This window comes from Trachypithecus francoisi, unplaced genomic scaffold, assembly GCF_009764315.1.
Source record: "Trachypithecus francoisi isolate TF-2019V2 unplaced genomic scaffold, Tfra_2.0 Lachesis_group1, whole genome shotgun sequence".
In the NCBI taxonomy this organism is placed as follows: Eukaryota; Metazoa; Chordata; class Mammalia; order Primates; family Cercopithecidae; genus Trachypithecus; species Trachypithecus francoisi.
Window position 1 is genome coordinate 58,946,654 of NW_022681454.1, and position 22,148 is coordinate 58,968,801.

The 22,148-nt window shown below is 40.1% G+C and overlaps 1 protein-coding gene across 1 annotated transcript; it reads right to left on the reverse strand.

Moving 5' to 3' along the window:
• Window positions 1–230: 230 nt before the first annotated feature.
• On the reverse strand, window positions 231–10,237 carry AREG (amphiregulin). The gene is made up of 6 exons (XM_033214432.1): window positions 9,837–10,237; window positions 8,482–8,730; window positions 5,998–6,199; window positions 4,701–4,853; window positions 2,577–2,688; window positions 231–481 (listed from the first exon to the last, which is right to left on the reverse strand). The coding sequence occupies exons 1-5, from the start codon at window positions 9,895–9,897 to the stop codon at window positions 2,595–2,597; spliced, it is 759 nt and encodes a 252-aa protein (XP_033070323.1). The 5' UTR covers window positions 9,898–10,237; the 3' UTR covers window positions 231–481; window positions 2,577–2,594.
• Between the last annotated feature and the right edge of the window lie 11,911 nt (window positions 10,238–22,148).

Sequence of the window (22,148 nt, forward strand, 5' to 3'; positions counted from 1 at the left end):
TAAGTAAGACCAATTTGGGATTATTATTATAAACATTCATGTTTGTGGGAGAACTATGTGACTCTAGATTATAATTTTCCCATGATGAGTGTCATCTAATAAAAAAATAAGTTTTAAAAATCAACATAAAGACAGTAAAAAGAGGGAGAAAAGCCTTTCTAAATGATCAACCGTTAGGAGAAAAACACACTGGAGTCTTGCAATATCAAAACTAATATTCAAACTCTCAATCTGTTTGGTTAAAAAAGTTTAATGAGCTGTAAAATAAATACACTTCCATTAAATATTAAATAAATTATTTACAACTTGAAAAAATACTTTTTACCTTCGTGCACCTTTATATACAGAAATAGCATAAAAAGTGGCAATTGAAAGTTTAAAACCATCATAACAAAAAGGGTCCATTGTCTTATGATCCACTGGAAAGAAGACCAACTCGTCATTTATGGTTATGACTTGGCAGTGACTCCAATGTGATATCCTGTGAGAAAATAAAATAAAACAAAATGTTACAGATAAGCTCAATTCCAGCTGATCTTTAAGAAACTTTAAAGCATAATCAAGAATCAGAATTTCTATCAGTTGTTTTCTAGTACATCGTATAAGAAATGCTGATTTTTCAGAGACCAACTCTTACTTTGGCTTGAGTTCATCTTTCACACCTGCTTTGATTATACACCTACTTCAGCAGAAGTCTGCATATGCTCAAACCTGTTGCATCAAATTCTGCTAATAAAAATGCAACAGCAGTAATGAGAAATAGTTTTCATAACCAAATCTATGCAGTAGACATAATTAAAATCAAAGATTAAGTGTCTCAGTGTATTTATGATATACTTTTAATTTAGGAAAATTAGTACTGAGGGCATAATAGTAACTACCAGTTAGTAGGCAGCCACTATGTGCTAGCACAGCATATTCTCTTTCCTAAAATAATTCTGGGATCTATGCTGAAAAATCTCAGTGGCACTAAAATAACCAAAACTTCGTCCTTATTCACATTGGTGGTCTTAGCTTTACCACATTAAGCCAATACATTAAAAACTTTGATGCAATAAATACTGAGCAAAGCATTGGTATGAATAATTATCCATTTTATGAATTATTGAGCTAATTCTGCAATAGGCTAATAACAAAATATCTGTACTTAAGCAATGCTAAATATAGTGCTGTTCAAGCATCAGAACCATCTGGAGTGTACATTAAAAATAGAAATTCTGATTCAGTGGATTTAGGGTTGGGCTTAGGAATATGCATATTCAACAAGCACCTCAAGTAACTCTTTTTTTTTTTTTTTTTTTAAGATGGAGTTTCGCTCTTGTTGCCCAGGTTGGAGTGCAATGGCACAATCTCAGATTACTGCAACCTCTGCCTCCTGATTCAAGCAATTCTCCTGCCTCAGCCTCCCGAGTAGCTAGAATTACAGGCACTCACCACCACACGCAGCTAATTTTTTGTATTTTTAGTATAGAAAAGGTTTCACCATGTTGGCTAGGCTGGTCTTGCACTCCTGACCTCAGGTGATCCGCACACCTCAGCCTCCCAAAGTGCCGGGATTATAGGCCTCAACCACAGTGCCCAGCCCTCAAGTAACCTTAAACCTACAGAAGTTAGACAATCAATAACTGAAATGACATCATCTCTCTTGAATGTCTAAGGGAATAAAGTTCCTTCTTCAGGCAGACTTCTGACAGACTGACAGAAATCAAGTGTGTTCTTGATTTCCTTGCCTCCCTCTTCCTCTGGGAGTTTTCTTCCTTAACTTCTCACTTTCATTGTCAATGAAATATTCCTCTTCAGATTTTCTTACCTTATACCTACAACATGCTCAGCTCTCTCTCTTTACAAGAAAATAAAATATATGTTCTCACCAACCTATTTATCAAATTTACATCACCCTCCCTTTTTACTTCCTTTTGTAAAAAAGAGTATTCAACCTATTGTCTGTCTCCATGCCCTCACATTTTCAGTGCAAGCACCCCCAACTGTGGCTCTCCACCATGTGAGCTCAACCTATCATCACAACTGTATCTCCCCTAACACTCATTTAGACTAAGCCATTTTTCACAAGTTTCTAAAATGATCTATTCCATTTCTCAGTATAACCCTTCCTTTCCATTCACAGTTTCTTGAACCAATCTCACTAGTCCTTCAAGGTTCACTTCCAAGGCCATCCTGAACACGTATTTTCCTCCTCCCTAAATAAATTCCACTGGATTCTTTCTGATTTTCACTGGAAACTTCTTATACTCCATTGGTTCCTTTCCCACAACATTTATTTTACATCTCTAGTATTCTGGTTTCTTATATATTTTTTTCCTATCTACTAAACAATAAGTTCTTTCAGAATAGGATCAGTGTCTCTCATATTTATATCCCTAATAATACTGATTAAACACATAGTCTATTATCAATACTGAATTCAATCTCATACTCAAAGAATAATACTTTAATATAGCCATTGTTCATAGTGTGTACATAATTAAGAACACATTCCATATTTTTCTTGAGATTATATAGTGCTAAATTTTTTTAATTATAGGATATGATCTAAAGATATATTTTAAAACTCAAACCTGTAATTTTATCTTCAGTTATGCTATAGCATGTACACTTCCATTCTCTTGTCGAAGTTTCTTTCGTTCCTCAGCTTCTCCTTCATATTTCCTGACGTATCGTTTTCTAAGACTTCAGAGAACAAGGCATTTTAATGTTATCAAAGCTCTATTCATCTATATGTTTGATTGGGGTTTTTATGAGCACAGGGGGTTCTACTTCATGAGTAGTGATAGACCAGTAAGCACTACACTTGACACTAAACCTAAATCTGGCTATAAAATATTACCAATTTCTAAGGGGGTATTTATGTTGACTTTATATAAACCTATTTCCAGAGGACTTATATGTAAATAAATATGTCTTGATATGCCAATTCTGAGAAGGTATGAAACATATCCAGATGTCTTGTTTTTGCAGAACTTAGCACAGCTGCCATGCATAATTGGAGAAGATAATAGTATAGTTTTGCCACAGGAAGACTCTATGCTCGCACAAACTAAATGATTAAATATTTTTAAAACAGGCTTACAAAACAAGTTGAGCTTTACTTATTTCTAGGTATAAAATATATCCTTCTAGTTTAATTGACTGCTACTTTCCACTTTAAAAACTCAATTATTTAAAAACTTCTTGTTGTTGTATAAACAACCCCTGTTGTTAGGAGGTCTTTAACCCACCACAAAACATTATCATTAAAATCCTAAAAAGTTTTCTTTTATTGTAATAGTAGAGGGAAAAACTCACCTCAATTAGGAAAACAAAGCCAGCAACTTTTGCTTAGGTTTAGTGTTTGTTTTATGTTTCAAACGCGAGGAGAATATGGGAGACAAGGGGGGAAAAAAGCCACTGCTTAATTTTAAGAGTGCTAACATAACAAAATCTATCCATTCTTCCCACAAAAATTATGAAATATTTCAAGCTGAATAATTACAAGTTTAATTACTACAAAACATCTTCTTTAACTAGCGATTGTTTTGTTCTATCCTTAAAAATAATAATGGTTTGTCTGAGAGTCCCTCTCCTAAACCCCTTTGCATATCTGGCTTGCGGTACTGAAAAACCAGGACAAATTCTAGGGTGTACAAAACAAATTTAAGCTACATGTCAAACTTTATATGCATGATGAAATAATTTGTATGTGTCATTTTATCATGATATGATCTAAATTTAAAATAATTGTAAACAATGGCAGAAGATAAACCCTTGTTTCCTGAATGGTAGTCTTGGTAGATCATGTACACACTAGATAGCTGTTAAGGTTATTTACCAAGACCTAAAATTAGAAGAATGAGTCCCTTGCTTTTCCCAAGCTCTAGTAGGACATGAGTCATCACAGAACCATTCATGTCCTCCCCCAACTTCCCTCATTCAGTGACTTCTGTTTGACAGACAATGCCATTTTCATGCACCCATCAGTGCCTACTACCTGGGACAGTCTAGTCCCAGCATTCACTGGTGATGAAGTGAAGTGTGTGATCTGTTATTATGAGCACAGGGAAGATAGGCTGTAGTGAAACAATAATAGAATTGTCCTTGCTTGCTATGCCATGTCATGTGATGGAAATTTATTTTTTAATAATTGAGTTCTCATATTTGATAGTAACAAAATAAGCATAAGCTATAAGTAAATTAGTACCATGTTACATTCCCAACTCAGAATTTTGCATTCTAATATGAGCAGAAAATATATCTATTCTTGGCTGCTGATGATTTGTAGTTCTTTGTCGTTTTTGTTATCAAAGCAGTATGCCTGATACTATGAACCTCCTACAAACCAGGTCTTAATTAGCTTCTGAGACTTGATGAAGCATAGGATTTCACAGAAGTTATAAATATTTTCTGAGATTCTAAAGTAACCATGAGTAGAAAAATGACATGAAATAAAACCCTCAATTATTTAAGTTCAAAAATTTTCTAGATCTTCTATAAAAGGGCATTACATATTAAATTTCAATTTATGGCCACGGTCACAAATATTGACCACTTTCTGTGATATTTGTCAATAAAATACAAAAATATAAACCAAAGATCATGTGACAACAATAGAATAATTCATCTAAAATACCAGAGTATGAGAGAAATACTGAAAAAATTAACCTCCCATTATTGTGTTAAGGATTTGTAAGTTATGTCATACTTACTGGACTGTAATAACAGCAATAGCTGTGAGGATCACAGCAGACATAAAGGCAGCTATGGCTGCTAATGCAATTTTTGATAAACTACTGTCAATCATGCTGTGAGTTTTCATGGACTTTTCCCCACACCGTTCACCGAAATATTCTTGCTGACATCTACAAACAATTCACATTTAAAAATTATAATCACAAAAACATTCTGTGTATCTTAAGCTTACTTTCCAGATCATAAAGAACCATTTAATTCCGATACTAAAAAAGTTATGCCATGTACTCGTATTTTAAATAATGAGACACAGAATGCATTCTAACTAAGCATCTATTAGTATAAGAACAAGTTGAGATTAGATTGGGTGTGATATTCCAAGAAGACACACCTTGTCAATCTTTGTGTTTCTTTTATGACCAACTGATGAGTTCAGTGATTTGTTATGCAGTTGATACATTCCACTATTATTTAATGTGCTAGCAGCTTGTGGGAGGTAAGCGGGGAGGAGGTTAAAACAACGTGAAAGATTATGTAAAAATTACCTTTAGGTCCTTTTTTAAAGGAGTTTTTAAAAAATACACACACGTGTGTGTGTGTGTGTGTGTGTATGTATACACACATATATATATATATATAAAGAAAGAAAGAGAGAGAGAGCGAGCAAGCACGAGCATGCACAAAAAAAAATGGTTTATACCAGGGGTCAGTAAACTACAGCCCATGGGTCAAATCTGGCCATTTGCTGCTTTTTTGTTTTGTTAAACAACCTGCATGCAAATAATAGTTTTTACATTTCTGTTTTGTTTTGAGACAGGGCCTTACTCTGTCACCCAGGCTGGAGTGTAGTGGTGCGATCATAGCTCACTGCAGTCTCAACCTCCCGAGCTCAAGCAATTCTCCCACCTCAGCCTCCCAGGTTGCTGGGACTACAGGCTGTCACCATTGTACTCAGCTAAATTCTTTTGTATTTTTTGTAGAGATGGGGTTTCACCCCATGTTGCCCAGGCTGGTCTCGAACTCTTGGGCTCAAGGGATCTGCCCACCTCGGCCCCCCAAAGTGCTGGGAATACAGGTGTGAACAACTGCACCCACCAATTTTTACATTTTTAAATGGTTACACTTTAATTGGTTGTTTAAGTACATATAACAATCTTGGCCTACTAAGCCAATAATACTTACTATCTGGTGCTTTAACAAAAAGTTTACTGACCCTTGGTTTATACATTGGAAAAATAAATGGTTTCCTGCAGTTAGGGGTTTCAGACATGGTGCTAGAAATACAGAATTCTATATACTTTGAGGAAAACTTACTTGCATGTTACTGCTTCCAGGTGCTCTATATATTTGCATTCTCCGTGAATGCAGAAATTTTGAAATTCTGCATTACATGGATTTTTCTTCTTTCTGTTTCTTCTATTTTTTCCATTTTTGCCTCCCTTTTTCTTTCTTTTGGGTTTATCTGAAGTATTTTCACTTTCTGTCTTGTTTTTGGGGGGCTTAACTACCTGTTCAACTAAAACAGAAAAGATTTACTGACAAGAGTCTCTCAAACTTGAATGTCATTTTAGAGACACGAAAGAAAGATGTCATAGCAGTGAGAGCTCACAGGGGTAACAGCCATGCACACCTCATTACCTAACACAATATAAAAGTTAGAAAGGATTGCATAACTATAATGTATAATTTTCAGTTTTTTTCTACCAGAAAGTAGTGTCCACTCATGATTACAGTTGGGAATTAGTGAGTACTACGTGCAGGTGGAAAAAAATGAGAATTATAAATTAGAGTTACTCTACGTTATAATGCTCCAACTCCCAGATTACAACAGACTATAATCAAATTGATACTTTCCATGGAGCTCATTTCTGTAGTCAATCTATTTGAAAACAGGAGCCCAGGAACATTTGTATTCAATGCTTCAGAGATTTATCTTATCAGATCCACAGAAACTTTTGTTCAGTCTTGCAGTTATGCAAGGTGTAGTTTACCCACATACCAAAGATAGGAAAGGGCTTTCCATGTTAGTGCTGTGCATTTTGTTACGCTAATGTCTGAAGAGGTTTATCCAAGTGAATATTTAGCAAACAGATTTCAGTAAAGAGAAAATATCATTAGTCATAATGGTCATGCAGCACCCATTAAATACAAAACATAAGAAACATAGTGAAGGTCAACTAGGGTAACAAAGACAGAATATCTGTGATTAAGGAAATGCAAAATAAATACTGAATATTTCAGCAGATTATTATAACATTTAACAAAAGTAAAATTAGTAGCAAATGTTTAAGAGGTGGTTATGCAATTTTTATGTTGAAACTTTTCTCTGATAATAAAAAAGCACAAGATAGAAAAGTCCTTTAAGAGAATATTTTGAATGAACATAACTTCACTTTATCAGATAGATGACAAACTATATAGACAGAGACAAATAATAAATAGACACTATGCCGAAGTGTTGCAATAAGCACTAACATCATGGACATTTAACGTAGCCTTTTGAAGGTATTCAGCCAACATTTTCACTCTATTTCACAATGCATTGCAATTTTAAGCACTAGTCATCATTTGTACTACTAATAATTACTTGGTCTTCTGAAGTGTTAACAACTTGAAACACGTTTAAGAGAACAGTTTCTAGACACCCTGATAGTCTAATCTCATGCCTTCAAAAATAAGCACACATAAACCCCTTCCCCACCTCACAGAAAAGCACACTTTCAGAAGGAAGGGAACCAAGTGGAGTGTGTGCTGAAGGTTTTCTCACCTCCCACTCACTCCAGTCACTGTCCCTGTGGTACCACTTGATGTCCCTTCACCAGTTCTCAGAACCAGACAGTTTCCCTGGGAGAAGCCAGGGAAACTCAAGCCAGGACAGAAAAGGTCTTCAAGAGCTCTGAAACCATCTTGCCCTGCCTCTGTAGTGGATGCTCTTAGGATATTTAGATCTTGTTTATTGTTAACCTCTTCTTCCTTCAAACTCCAAAGTATGCAATATTTATCTCTCACTTTGGTACTTTCACTCCAAAGAAAGGGCCTTTTTAAAATATGAGATAACAGGAAAGTGAAAGAAACCATGGGTCACTATTATATAACTAACAAATGCGACCTGGGGTTAAAGAGTGATTTTAGCAATACAAACTCTATGTATATTCACCCTTCTTTAATATTTCCAGATGGCATTATTATTATTATTATTATTATTCCATCAGTTTCTCACCACCTAGTACTTAAATGCTAAAGTCTAATGCCTCCTGTCCCATTACTTCCTCTGCTCCCTTATTTGTGTTAAAATGCGGTTATCTGTGGTGGTGTGGGGGAAGGGGATACAAAAGCTAAGATAGATACAAAGTAGATAGGAATGGTTAATGTCTAAATTTGTCTCTCAGAATGGGGGTCATGTAGCTAAGTGGGAAAGAGCTTAGTGTCTCTTCTGCATAGAATCAAGCAAACTGGAGCTCTAATTTTAACTCATCTGCTTGTTACCTGTGGAACCTAGAGCAAAACCTGTTTGGGCTTCAGTTATCACATCTGTAAAATGAGGATAACAATTCCTACTTAAAGTCATTGTGAAGATGAGGTTTAAAAATGAGACATATATCATTTATGATCAGTCTGGCCAGATAGGATGTGTCCACATTATGGTTCTTTTTGTCTCAGTTTACCTAGGGGGTACCCAACAGATGTACATACAATAAAGCCACTAAAATATCTGGGGAGCAGCTCCACTTCTGAAGCAGCTTTGCTCATATAAACCCACATCTCATAGGCCATATTTTTGCTTTATCCTCTACTCACCTCTGACTGCATCATCTACAATATAGCCAGGTATTTGTGGTTCGTTATCATACTCTTCTGAGTAGTCATAGTCGACTCCCGAGGACAGTTCACTACGAGAAGGCATTTCACTCACAGGGGAAATTTCACTTCCTGACGACATCTCACTTCTTGAGGTAACCTCAAATCCATCAGCACTGTGGTCCCCAGAAAATGGTTCACGCTTCCCAGAGTAGGTGTCATTGAGGTCCATTCCAGCAGCATAATGGCCTGCAGGGGACGGAATAAGGGAAAAAAAGAAAAGGTAAAGTGGGGTGCCTTTCTCTCCAGTCAGCTGTGTTAGGAAGAAATGTTTATCTTTTGACATCAAAGTAGTTATTGCACATGTGCTATTGTTTGTGATTGAGTCATTTCTATGAAAGAAACTTTAGATTTTTGCCAGCAAGCAAATTCAGCTGTCCCAATTACAGAGCTGCTTTTATGAAGTTTTTCTTTTCCACAGATAATCCACATTAATTTCCACATGAAAAAAATCCCGCCAAATTGGCAAATAAATCTAATACAATTACTTGATGGGTAATGTCTAAAAATTCCCATCACTTCACATTCCAAATGCATTTCTTTTTTGGCTAGAATGCCATCCTGGACGATTTCAATAGGTTCTAGATATAAATATCAGATTTTCTTAATATGTATTCATATTTTTAAAAGATTAGGTACATAAAATGTAAAACATAATATAAACAGTGGTTAATTATATCGATTATTATTGTCATTTTTCATTATTACTATTATTATTATTATTATTACTACTACATAGACAATAAACTGAGTACTAAGATTTGGGGCCCAGAATTAAGGCACTGCTTTATCTTGCTTTTTCTTAGGTCTCAATAAAACAGCATCAGAGTGGTGCTTTTAACTCCTCGCCGGGACACTCTGAGTCCCTCTAGAAGGGTAAAGAAGAAATCACTATACAGAGGAGATGGAGAATTAGGCAGGAGGCAGTAAACACTGCTGGGTTCAAGATCTGCGGAAATCACTTCACCTCTCTAGACCTTGGTCTTTTTAATCTATGAAACGAAGGGTTGGGTTCAAATGATCTCTCCCGTCTCCTCAGCTGAACTAAAGAAAAAGTACAGGGATTCTCTGGGACACCTTGTCCTGGACGTCTGAGACACCTTGTCCTGGACGTCTGAGACATCTGCCCTTCTCTCTTCCTCCTAGGGAGGGAGCTACAGTGATCACCTCCTGCGGCGCAGGGTCCGGGGAGCTAAAGGGCGATTTTTCGAGAAGCAAGAGCCAAACTCAAGAGGCAACAGCTTTTGCCTGCCATGGGAGGACAGTCCAGCAGTTCAGCGCCGGTGAATCCTCACCTGAGCCGAGTATCAAGAGCGACAGCACCACCGGCGCCGGCGGCAGCAGCGGGGCTCTCATTGGTCCTTCGGAGCGGCGGCGTCTCGGTCTCTGGGGCAACTCGGTCTCTGGGACGCGAGTTGTGGCCAAAAGGAGCGGGTGTTGGAAGAGCAAGTGGAGACCGGGAGTGTGCGCCGCTCTCTAAGGCTTGGGGAGCGCGGGGCGGCGGGCGCGGCGCCTCGGGCTGTCCCGGGACCTCTGGGGCGCTGGCACCCAGGTGTGCGAACGTCTGTAGGGCGGCGCGCACCTGCTGCTTTATAGGCTCAGCCGGGAGGGGGCCGCAGTCCATGACGTCAAGGCCCGGCCGTGGGTGGAGGCAGGCGGCGCCCCAGAAGGTGCTACCCGAAAACCACGCGCGGAGGACACACGCCCCGCCTCCCTCGTGCGTAAGGATTCTCTGAGAGGAAGTGGAATTTAAACCTCTAGCTGCAAGCCGTTTTTGAGGGCGAGCGGGACTGGAGTTTGGGAACTAGTATCAGACAGTTAAAAGTCCCGACGTTTCAAATTCTGACAACCTCTTTGTATACTTAACATCTACAACAGACGGGGATTAAATAGAAGAGTTCCGTATTTAGATGTAAAAGTACTTTAAGACCAAGAATGACTTTGCCTGATGTTTCCAACAAGGATAAAGGATGAGAGAGAACTCTTAATGAGGAATTATTTCTTGTAGGATGGGCTTCTATCTCAATCAAGAACCCCTTCCCACCCATTTCTGTGAAAGTGGCCAGAATTTCAAATCCCCTCACTCCCTATTTCTTTATGTGGCCCAGGGCCCTCATCAACATTAATATTTATTGATGATTTATTATTGCCAAATTATGCACTTAAAATTTTACCTACACCGTCCCACAGTCGATAATGTTCAAAGCCAGGTGGATTTGAATTCTTCATCTGACTCTGAAATCCGCTGTTTTCCACTCTGATCAAGGAATTTAGGATTAAACTGATCCTTGAAAACGGTTTCTGGGAAGAACAATATTTAGCCTAAAGGATAATTTCTACCGGTGGCATACTGGCATTTAGCTGAAGGATAGTGTTCTAGACTGTGTCTCTCAAATCCCAAGATAAAAAGGTCAACATTGAGGGCCCACTTACAACCTAGTAGGGTATTTAATCATGACAAGTAGATAAAATGAAGAGGAGGCAGGAAGCTGCTTAATTTGACTAACTTGGATGTACTGTCAACTAAAGAACTGGATTTTTCTTGAAGAAGAGAAAAACCATTGTTCATTTTCCTTCACCTGGAGATATGTATCTCTTTCCTGATAGTTTCAGTAACACAGCCCTTTTAAGAATGTAGGTCAGGCCAGGCACAGTGGCTCATGCCTGTAATCCCAGTACTTTGGGAGGCCGAGGTGGGTGGATCACCTGAGGGTCAGGAGTTCGAGAGCAGCCTGACCAAGATGGCAAAACCCCATCTCTACTAAAAACGCAAAGAAAATTAGCCGGGCATGATGGTGCGTGCCTGTAGTTCCAGCTACTCGGGAGGGCTGAGACAGGAGACTTCCCTGAACCCGGGAGGCAGAGGTTGCAGTGAGCCAAGGTCATGCCACTGCACTCCAGCCTGGGTGACAGAGCAAGACTCCGACTCAAATAATAATAATAATAATGTGAGTCACAGTGCATCTGTCCTAATTCTGGGAAATATTTTAAAAGATCACTTATTTTTAATGGTATATCACAGTGCATAGTCCAAATAATATCATGCATTTAGTAGAATGAAATAATCATGAATCATGCCTTCTATTCCACATTTGTTGAGAGTGTATTTTGTGTGAGCCACCTGCTTTATTTTTTATGAAGAGGAGCAGTATAGGTTCACCAGGAGCTCAGTGGTGTGGGCCAGAACAAAGTAATTCTAATACATCAAATGATAAGAAGGTTCAGAGTGCCATGGAAAACTAGGACATGGTTTAATTTTGCCTCTGTTTAATGGAAAGCTCTGTGGAAAGATGAGGAGGCCCCTCAAAGGCCTTCCCAGCAAATCTTTTACATGGAATAAAAACCTGATGTCAGGGTATGACCAAGTATGGGAAATAAGGCTAGAAAAGTGTCATGCACATTCCAAAGTGAAGTAGGGGCCTGCGCTGTCATCTGTTCTGGTGGATGAGGCAATTGTGATTCAGAGAGATTGAGAGACTTGCCCAAAGATTTCAAAAGATTCTTTTGGAGACTTTGTTTGGAGTTCACACAGTTGGTCTACACTGTTGCACCTTTATGCTCTCATAGGCTTTGTTTCTGTTCTAGCCCTATTTTTCTCATTTTCTTCTTCTTTTTGATTGACAAGTAACTTCATATTTGTAGTATATGACATGATGTTTTGATATATGTATACATTGAGGTTAAATCAAGCTATTTAACATATGCAATACTTTCCATTTTCTTACTCTTGTTATTGAGGTGAAAACACATTGTGCAGATCAGTCATCAGAAATGTTTCACTTTCTATTTGAAGAGAAAGTGAACTATTTATATTGGAAATTGCTTAGTCTTTTTCCAGTTGGAAATTCAGAGGGTGATCATTTACAATGATGTGGCACATAACCTAGATCATGGGGGCAGCATAGCTTAGTGTTTTGGATGAGCTTAAGAGTCAAACCAATGTGGATTTTCATATACAAATTCCACCACATACTAAGTTACTTAATATTTGAAAGATTCAGATTCCTCATCTGAAAATAAAAAATAAAGATAGTTACATGCTCTTAAGCAGATCAAATGGATAAGATACATGAACAAGTAATACCAGATCCTAGCATATAGTGAGTACTCAATAAATGTCAACTATCACGAATATCCTTGATATTATGATACACTATGTAAATCATATTTAAGAACTAAAGGACTCTTATAAATGGAGCTACAGAGCAAGTGAAGTAATCTTCAATATTTTCAAGCCATGAACTTAGTACTTACTTCTCATTAAGACTGACCATTTTGGGTATTTTATGGTGCATCATTGGGTAGTATGGAGCGTCATCACAATCACACACTCACTGATGTGTCATGGCATTCTGGAATATATGCATGAGTTGGAAACCAACCCTATGTAAATGTAGGATTCTTTACATTCAACATTCTGCATGCTAGGCTGAGACAAAGAGGAACAATTTCAAAAAGTTTGAGTAGCAGCCCTTTTTTATCATGACAAATTGATGGTCCCTTAATCTAAGTATAGGTTAAGGGCAGCCCTAAGAAGAAATGCTCCTAACCACTCAATTTGATGCCTACTTCATAAGTCCTGATATTTCATATGAATAGTGAAATGATTTCACCTTGGCTCTGCTGAAAGATGTGCTATGAAACCAAAAGTATAATCATGTTCATATAATTGATATTGAATTTTTATATATAGTCCTAGAGTAAGTATTGCATCACAGTTACTTTTGTGAGTCAACACGCAAACCTCCAAACCAGAATTAAGAAATCCTCCAATGTATAAGCAACATTCCCTATATTATTAATAAATGCACTAGATTCATTTAGACATATATAATGTTCTTTTTATTTTATAATTTACCCATACCAAAGAATACATCCATCAGGCTGGGCACGGTGACTTACGCCTGTAATCCCAGCACTTTGGGAGGCCAAGTCAGGCGGATTATCTCAGGTCAGGAGTGTGAGATCAGCCTGGCCAACATGATGAAACCCTGTCTCTACGAAAACGACAAAACTTAGCCAGGTGCAGTGGCAGGCACCTGTAGTCCCAGCTACTGGGGAGGAAGACTGAGACAGAAGAATCATTTGACTGCAGGAGGCAGAGGTTGCAATGAGCCAAGATCATGCCACTGCACTCCAGACTGGGTGACAGAGAGTGAGACTCTGTATCAAAATATATATATAATTTTTAATTCCTTCAAAAATAAGCCTTAACTGAGCATTTTGAGTACCTTGATATACCAATAAAGTCAAATTACAGTTAACTTTTTAACACTGTGGTGTGAAAGGGTGCCTATCTGATATGAGAAAAATCCATGTATAAATTTTGACTCCCCCAAAACTTAACTACTAATTCCCTACTGGTGCTTAGAACACTTACTGATAATATAAAGTTGATTAACATTATTTTTTGTTATATGTATTGTCTACTCTATTCTTACAATAGGCTAGAGATAAAAATTCTTAAGAAAATCATAAGAGAAATATATTTACTATTTATTAAGCAAAGGTGGTCATTATAAAGCTCTTTATCTTCATCTTCATGTTGAATAGGCTGAGGAGTTAAGGGCTAGTCTTGCTGTCTCAGGAGAGGCAGAAGCAGAAGAGGTGGAAGGGGAGGCAGGAAATATTTTTAGGCCATACAGTTCATCTGCAGATTTTTTCAAATTGTTGCAAATCTCAGAAAACTTTTCCAATACATGTACTGAAAAAAGTTTGTGTATAAGTGGACCTTCGTTCAAGGCTCAGCTATACTTTCACAGCCTCAACAGTGTGACTTTTGCAGAGCAAGGACTGGCAGATGGGGCTGAGGGCAGTGGATGATTATATACAATAGAAACTAAGTAAATGTAATATGCTATTGAGGCAGGAGAATAGGTTCTGGAGGCAGGGTACCTAAGGCCGACTCATGCTGACTGGATATCAGAGGCTACTCCCTTTGAAACCCTCCTTTTGCTGTGTGGCAGTTGCTACCTGGCAGCTGGATTAGTCCCCTCCCACAACCAATCAGACTGGTCACAGGCTTACTCTTCAACTGATCAGACTGGTCACAGGGCACTAGCGTGAACCAATGGGAAACCTCTAGAGGGTATATAAACTCCAGAAAATTCTGTAACCAGCGCTCCTGAGCTTCTTGCTTGAGCCCTCTTCCTCCCTGTGAAGTGTACTTTCATTTGAAATAAATATCTGCTTTGGCTTGTCTTGCTTGTGTGCTTTGTCCAATTCTTTGTTCAAAATGCCAAGAACCTGGACATCTACCCTCAACTAGTAACATGTTTTGGCAAGCCAGCCAGTAGGTAAACCCAAAGATTAGGTTTTGTATTTCTTTCTCTCTCTCTCTTTTCCTTTCCAACTCAGGACCTTTGGTGGAAAGCATCTAAGCATGGAGGCAACTGCAGGTTTCTGGCCGGGGCCACTCTGGTGAAACTGAAAGGTTTCACCTGGGCCAACACCTGGTTTGGGTGAGGGACCTGAGTCCTTTTCTTTCTCAGTCTTTCAGTGGCTATTTCCTAGTAGCCCCTGGGTAATTGAGGGTAACTAGCTGGGACCACTTTCCAGTGTTAGCTGAAAGGCAAGGAGTGAATGGGGATAGCTGGCCTTACCCAGAAGGGGAAACAACCATTTTCTATCTTATAGTCCCTGATCCCTATGTGTGACAGAATTGGCAGCAGCGGCTTGTCCAGGGTGAACTCACACACATTTCAGGTGCCTTAAACCTTCTTTCTTTATACTAAATTCTCCCCTTTCCCTACTTGACTGGTTAAAAACAAGTCGGGGGTTTGGGCATGCTGTAGATGGTCTGTGTAAGTTATGGGGCGGGGGTGTGATTCGTGGAAGGTAATCTATTATAATTTAATCTTGCCTAAATTTAGAGAGTTAAGTAGTTGTTCTAAGTGGGATAGGAAAACCCAAAGGGTTGTAATTGTAGAAGTCGAAGCCTTCTAGAAGCTGAGGCCTTCATCGGTGGACAAGAAGGAAAGTTCATAGTGGGTCATCAGTGGTGAAAGTGGCGCTGGCACTCATCTAAGGTCAGAAAAGTCTGACAGACTAAGTCAGGGGCCCTAAAGTGGGGAGATTCCCAGGGACCCTGGTCAGGACCCAGAATTCTTCCAGGAGGACACCCTGGGTAAAATTTGGATCTTCTAATACTTCTCTAAGTCCAGACCACTATGGGCAACTCTACATCTATCACACCTGATTCTTCTATGGGAAACTCTCCATCTATTCCACTTGCTTCCCCGCTTGGCTGCATCCTCCACCATTCGACACTATCCTGCAATTAGGCCTATTTTGTACGAGGCAGGGCAAATAGTCAGAAATCCCACATGTACAGGTCTTCATGGCCCTATACCAAAATCTAATAGATACTATAGATGACCCCCTTTTACAAGAGCCACCTGTCTCAGGGTGAACAGCAACCACCCCCATAGAGCCCCTTGCCAAGTGTTCCTGAGACTAAAACCCAAACATTGGGGATCTTACCAAGTCCTCCTCACACTCAGAGGTGAACACCATATTTGACTCTCCCTCTATCCCTTCTACCCCATAAGGAAGTAGCAAGAGCTGTGGGGCAATTCCTACTTTAGGCTCCTTCTCTATAACTAATATACAACAGTGTAAGGAAAAGCCAGGAAACTACCCTGAGAATCCTAGGAAATTTACAGATGATTTCATTGTAGCAAACTGTTGCACCCCCTTTGTAAAGGAATGAATCTTTGAGGCCACCCATTGGGAAGTGGACAATTTATTCACCCGAAACCCTCAGGGAAATCACCTGAGCCCAGACACAGTCCCCACTACTGATCTTAATTGGAACTATAACACATTCATGGGAATGAATAACTAAGCTAAATTGCTTGAGGCTCTCCTTGAAGGAATGAGAAAGGGAATAACTAAGGAAGTAAATTATAATAAAGTAAGGGAGATTACACAGGGCAAGGAGGAAAATCCAGCCATGTTTTACGGCAACCTGGAATAAAATAAAAGCCTTTTAGAAATATACTAATCTGAACCCTTCCTTTCCCAAAGGCAAAATACTAATGGCACAACATTTTATAAGCCAGTCCACACCGGATATTAGATGTAAGCTCCAAAAGCTACAGATGGCGCCATAAACTATAATCAAAATCAACTTCATGATACCACCTATATGGTGTATAACTACTATGATCTGGAGGAAGGAAAAAGGGAAGAGAGTAAAGAAAACCAGCAAGCCAAAATTATGGCAGCCATCATTGGTGATGCCCTGAATGCCCAAAAAGCATCCAAGGAAACCCAAAGAGTCAAAAGGATAATGCCAACAGGGGCTCTTCCTTCAAGTGCAAGGAACCTGGGCATTGGACAAAGGACTGTACCAAGCCTCTGCCAAAACCAGGCCAAAAATGTGAAGGTGCCAGTTATGATCCTTGGCACTGGAGGATTGACTGCCTCCACTCCCACCCAGAAGCTCAGTCAGGCAAAACTCCAGCAGTGCTAAAAGAGGAATCAGATGAAGACCGAAGAGGCCTGAGGTCTTTCTTATCAACCCTGTCCAGGTACACCGTAGTTACTACCGAGAAGCCCGGAGTAACTCTGGACATCCTGAGCAACCAAATTCAGCTTCTTTTCGATACAGGGCTGAATTACACTGTCCTTACTGCTCGTGCAGGAAAACTATCCCCCCGGTCCACGAGTGTTAGGGAAATAGAAGGACAGTCACAAACAAGATTCTTTACTCCTTTGTCAATTTGATAAATTTTCCAACAGGAATTTCTAGAAGTACCAAGCTGCCCAATTCCCCTGTTGGGAAGAGATATTATTGTTAAAATAAGGGTACTATTACAATTGAAGTGTCACCCAGTGAAATTGCCAAAAGTCAAACATATAGACAATGCCCCAGACCACCCTAATAAGCAGGTTAACCCACTGGCATGGCATACTGGGAAACCAGGGAAGGCTAAAACAGCAGTGCCAGTCAAAATACAGCTTAAAGACCCCAATTATTTTTCCAATAAAGAACAATACCCAATTAAGTTGGAAGCAAGAAAAGGCCAACACGCATAGTTGAGGTATTATTTACCACTGGACTCTTAAAACCCTGCAGTTCTTCCTGCAACACCACCATCTTACCCATTCTAAAGTCCGGGTAATGCCAGTTAGTACAGGACCTCAGAACAATTAATGAGGCTATTATCCCTGTCCACCTATTGGTGGCAGATCCGTATACCCTCCTGGCTCAAGTGCCATGGGATGCAAAATGGCTCTCAGTCCTAGACTTACAAGATACTTTATTTTCTATTCCTCTGGCCCCAGGGTCCCAATACCTTTTTCCCCTTTGAATGGGAAAATCCTAATACCAGAGAAAAACAACAATACGCTTGGATAGTATTCCCTCAGGGACTTTGGGATAGCCTCCATTTCTTTGTCCAAGCCTTAGAGAGGGATCTGAGGGATCTGCAACTGGAGAACAGGAGCGTACTCCAGTATGTGGATGACCTCCTTGTGTGTAGCCCAACTTAGGAGGCTTCTACCAAAGTACTATAAAAACCTTGAATTTCCTGGCTGACAGGGGATACAAAATCTCCAAAAGGAAGGCTCAGATTACCCTCCAATGGGTCCAATATTTACGATATGTCTTAAAACCCAGAACCAGCAAATATCCATGAAACAAGTGCAAGCCATATGTGACTTGACTTCCCTACCCACCCCCCACCCTCCCCACCCTACCCCCTGCCACCAAGCAGCAGCTTTGTTGTTTTTTGGGAATGGCCAGATTTTGCAGGATATGGGTGCCAAATTTTGGGCTCATGGCAAACCCCTGTATGAAGCAACAAAGTAGACCCGAAAATGAGCTAATGGAATGGATCCCAGACATGAAAGAAGCCTTCACCAAGCCAAAACAGGCCCTTACCCAGGCTCCTGCTTTTGGTATCCCAGGCCTAACTTAAGCAGAGAAGAAGGGCATAGCTGTGGGAATGCTAGCCCAGAAATTAGGATCACAACCCAGACCAACCACCTACTTTTCAAAAAGGTTTGATGGAGTGGTCTTGGGATGGCAAGTTGCCTGCTGGCAATACCAGCCCCTGCTATGTTAGTGGAAGAAAGTTGCTCTCTGCCAACCATTGGAAATTAGGTAAAGTCAGTCTTAGAGATAAAGGGACACATCTGGATGATGGGGAAAGGCTAACCAACTACCAGGACATGCTCCCAGACAATCCAGATGTAACCCTTAAAACCTGTAAGACTTCGAATCCAGCTTCGTTGCTACTCATAGGCCCAATAACCAATCATTCCTGTGAGCAGGTCATTATAAATACATATGTTAGCCCGCCTGATTGAAAAACATCAGCCTCTCCCACATTCAGAGGATGATTGGTTCACAGCCAGCAGTAGTTTTGTGTCAGATTGGGAGCACTTATCTGGATATGCAATAGTAAATCACAGCACCATAACTGAAACCCAGCCGCTGCTCCCTGGCACATCAGCAAAAAAGGCTGAAATCATTGCTCTCACCCAAGCATTAATGTTGGGACAAAAGCTTGACATCTACACAGATTCTACATATGCATTCCTTGTGATTCATGCTCATGCTACAATCTGGAAAGAAAGGGGACTACCAACTAGCAAACACTCCCTTATAAAACATGGGCCTCAAATGTTCAGCTATTGGAAGCAATACACCTGCCAAAGGCCATAACTATAATCCAGTGTAGAGAGCATCAAAGGGGCTTAACCCCTATAGCACAAGGGAACAGAAAGGCTGATAGAGAAGCCAAAGCTGCAGCCCTCAGGGTGCAATCCCAACAGACCCTAGTACTGATTCCTTTCTATGACTGATTCCCTAGTGGAACCTAAATATACACTACAGGAGGAACAGTTAATAAAGGGGCTAGGGGGACAAAAACAAGGATCCTGGTGGTATATGGGAAGGAAAATACATCTCCCTCAAACAACCCCAACGGAGGATTATAAAACCTCTGCATGACTCTTTCTATATGGTGAGAGATGCCAACCTGACCATGTTCTTCACTGGGCCTAACTTAGCTTTGGTGGTTAAGCAGGTCTTTCAAGCCGGCTCACTGTGTGCACTTAACAAACCAGGAAACAAAATGCCTCCTCTAATAGAACCGGTCCAGAGGAGAGGAACTTACCCAGGGAAAGACTGGCAATTAGACTTCTCCCATATGCCAGCTTGCAGAATATTCAAGTTTTTGTTAGTGTTAATAGATATATACCTTTACTGGCTGGGTCAAAGCTTACCTACCAGAACAGAGAAGGCTAATGAGGTTATATGTTTCTCTTAAAAGAAATAATCCCCTGGTTTGGGTTACCTCAGAGTCTCCAAAGTGACAAAGGTCCATCATTTATCTCCCAAATAACTCAAGGGGTTGCTAAAAGCTCTTAGAATCAAATACTATTTACATTCAGCATGGAGGCCTCAATCCTCTGGGAAAGTAGAAAGTGCTAACCAAACTCTAAAATGAGCATTAAGCTATATAAGGAAACTGTTTGGATGAACGGAGGCAAGATGGTGCACTTCCGGGTTCTTCTTCCCTCCCCCCAACTTTTCCCCCGCGCGTGAAAATGCAGCCAGCGACCCGGGAAGGTGCAGACCAACTAGGCATGTGCCAGGTGACGTCAATCCAAAGAGATCAAGATTTACCTGGTCGCACCTGTGGAACGCCCCCTGACACGCCCATGCCCCGCCTATTGCCCTCCCACTCCTAGAAAAGCCGCTCCGGAGGGACGCCACCGGCGGCCTTCTCACAGCCCCACTCCTGTCGGGATGTCGGGACTGTGGGAACTCCGTCGGAGAGCCCCACCGGGGGACTCTGTCGGCCTTCTTTGCCGGAGGCCGACAGACCTCTTCCCCACACCTTAGGTGACCAAAATAAACTTGCAGTTTTGCTCCTACGCTTGCCTAGTCGCTGGTTCTTTTGTGCCCGCTCTGGTGGTCTTAGAAAAACAAATCAGAAACATCAGAAACTTGGATCAGCTTACTGCCCATAGCTCTTTTAAGGATTTGTAATATCCCTAGAGAAAAAATTAATATAAGCCTATATGAAATGTTATACAGAAGACCATTCTTAAGTAATGATCTAATTACTGAAATTAATTAATTAATTAACCTGTCCAGAAACAACCAGTTTAGTAAAATACCTAGTTAACCTAGGACAATTTCAGCAGGCTTTAAAAAAGTTTGCAACTCAAAGGCTTCCCATACCAGGAACTAGCCAACAATCCAAAATCAGGCCAGGAGATAAAGTACTTGTTAAAACATGGAAAGAGGGATCATCTGTTCAATAACTGCAACCCAAATGGAAGGGACTGTTTTCAGTGGTACTGGCCACGCCTTCTGTGGTCAAGGTACTAGGATTAGATAGTTGGATACATCTATCAAGAATTAAGTCTGTGATACCTGAAGCCCCGGACCTAGAACCTCAAGTTCCCATCAGCCACTACACTTGTGATCCTGTGGATGACCTGAAGTACCTGTTTAGAAGACAGCCAAAATATATTATCTACAAACTTTCCTTGGTAATTTTGTTATATAGCTACTATAGGCTGGATAATGATAACCATGTTTCTTTCTTTCTTTCTATCTATCGATCGATCTATCAATCATCTATCTATATAGATACATATATATGTTTTGCAGTTTAACTCCTTTTTTTCAAATGGTTGGAATCATTTCCGTTGTAGTAATTAAGCAGAATGTTTTAATTCATTCCTGACAGCATAGGTATTCAACCTTTGAAGTTCCCATTAAATCTTTTAACCAAATTCATTGCCTCTGGCCTAAAGACAATCAGCTTCAGATGACCAGTCAACAAGGCTTCCAGCAAGTTCCAAATGAAGGTAGCACCCGTGGCCTTCAAGAAACTACCCTGTTTCTACTAGACAGAGCATGGAAAGAGTTCCATGATCCCCAGTAGATAGACACTCCAACCCAACTCAGCATGAAGCAGTTATACAAGAAAGACCATCAGTCACTCTGCCTCTCATAAAGATTTATGGGGATCACTTCTCTCAGGGGGGAAATGACGCAGGAGAACAGGGTCTGGAGGCAGGGAACCTAAGGCTGACTCGTGCTGACTGGATATCAGAGGCTACTCACCTTTAAACAAACCCCTCCTTTTGCTGTGTGGCAGTTGCTGCCTGGCAGTTAGAAAATGAAAGTACCTCTGATTGGTCCCTTTCCACAACCAATTAGACTGGACAGAGGCCTACTCTTCAACCAGTGAGATGGGTCACAGGCCACTAGAGTGAACCAATGGGAAACCTCTAGTGGGTATATAAGCCACAGAAAATTGTGTAACCAGCACCCCTGAGCTTCTTGCTCAAGCCCACTGCTACGTTGTGGAGTGTACTCCTATTTAAAATAAATCTCTGCTTTGGCTGCCATGCTTGTGCATGTCCAGTTCTTTGTTCAAAATGTAAAGAACCTGGACAACTACCCTCAAATAGTAACACTGTTAACTGCATTTATAGAAAACTGAATCTTCTAGGTAGTTCATTTATTCTTCAAATATATTTTGAGAACTAGGCACTATTCTAGGCACTGGTGATAAAACTTTGAATAAGTTGTAATGTTCCTGCTTAAGAACCTTATATCCCATGAAGGGGGA

What these genes read in the sequence shown, in the direction of transcription:
- AREG (XM_033214432.1), bottom strand. Translation starts at nt 9,897, where the DNA reads ATGAGAGCCCCGCTGCTGCCGCCGGCGCCGGTGGTGCTGTCGCTCTTG. An exon ending in TGTAGATGATGCAGTCAGAG is followed by an intron (nt 6,200 to 8,481) that starts GTGAGTAGAGGA and finishes TTTCTGTTTTAG; the next exon opens with TTGAACAGGTAGTTAAGCCC. An exon ending in CTGGAAGCAGTAACATGCAA is followed by an intron (nt 4,854 to 5,997) that starts GTAAGTTTTCCT and finishes AATTGTTTGTAG; the next exon opens with ATGTCAGCAAGAATATTTCG.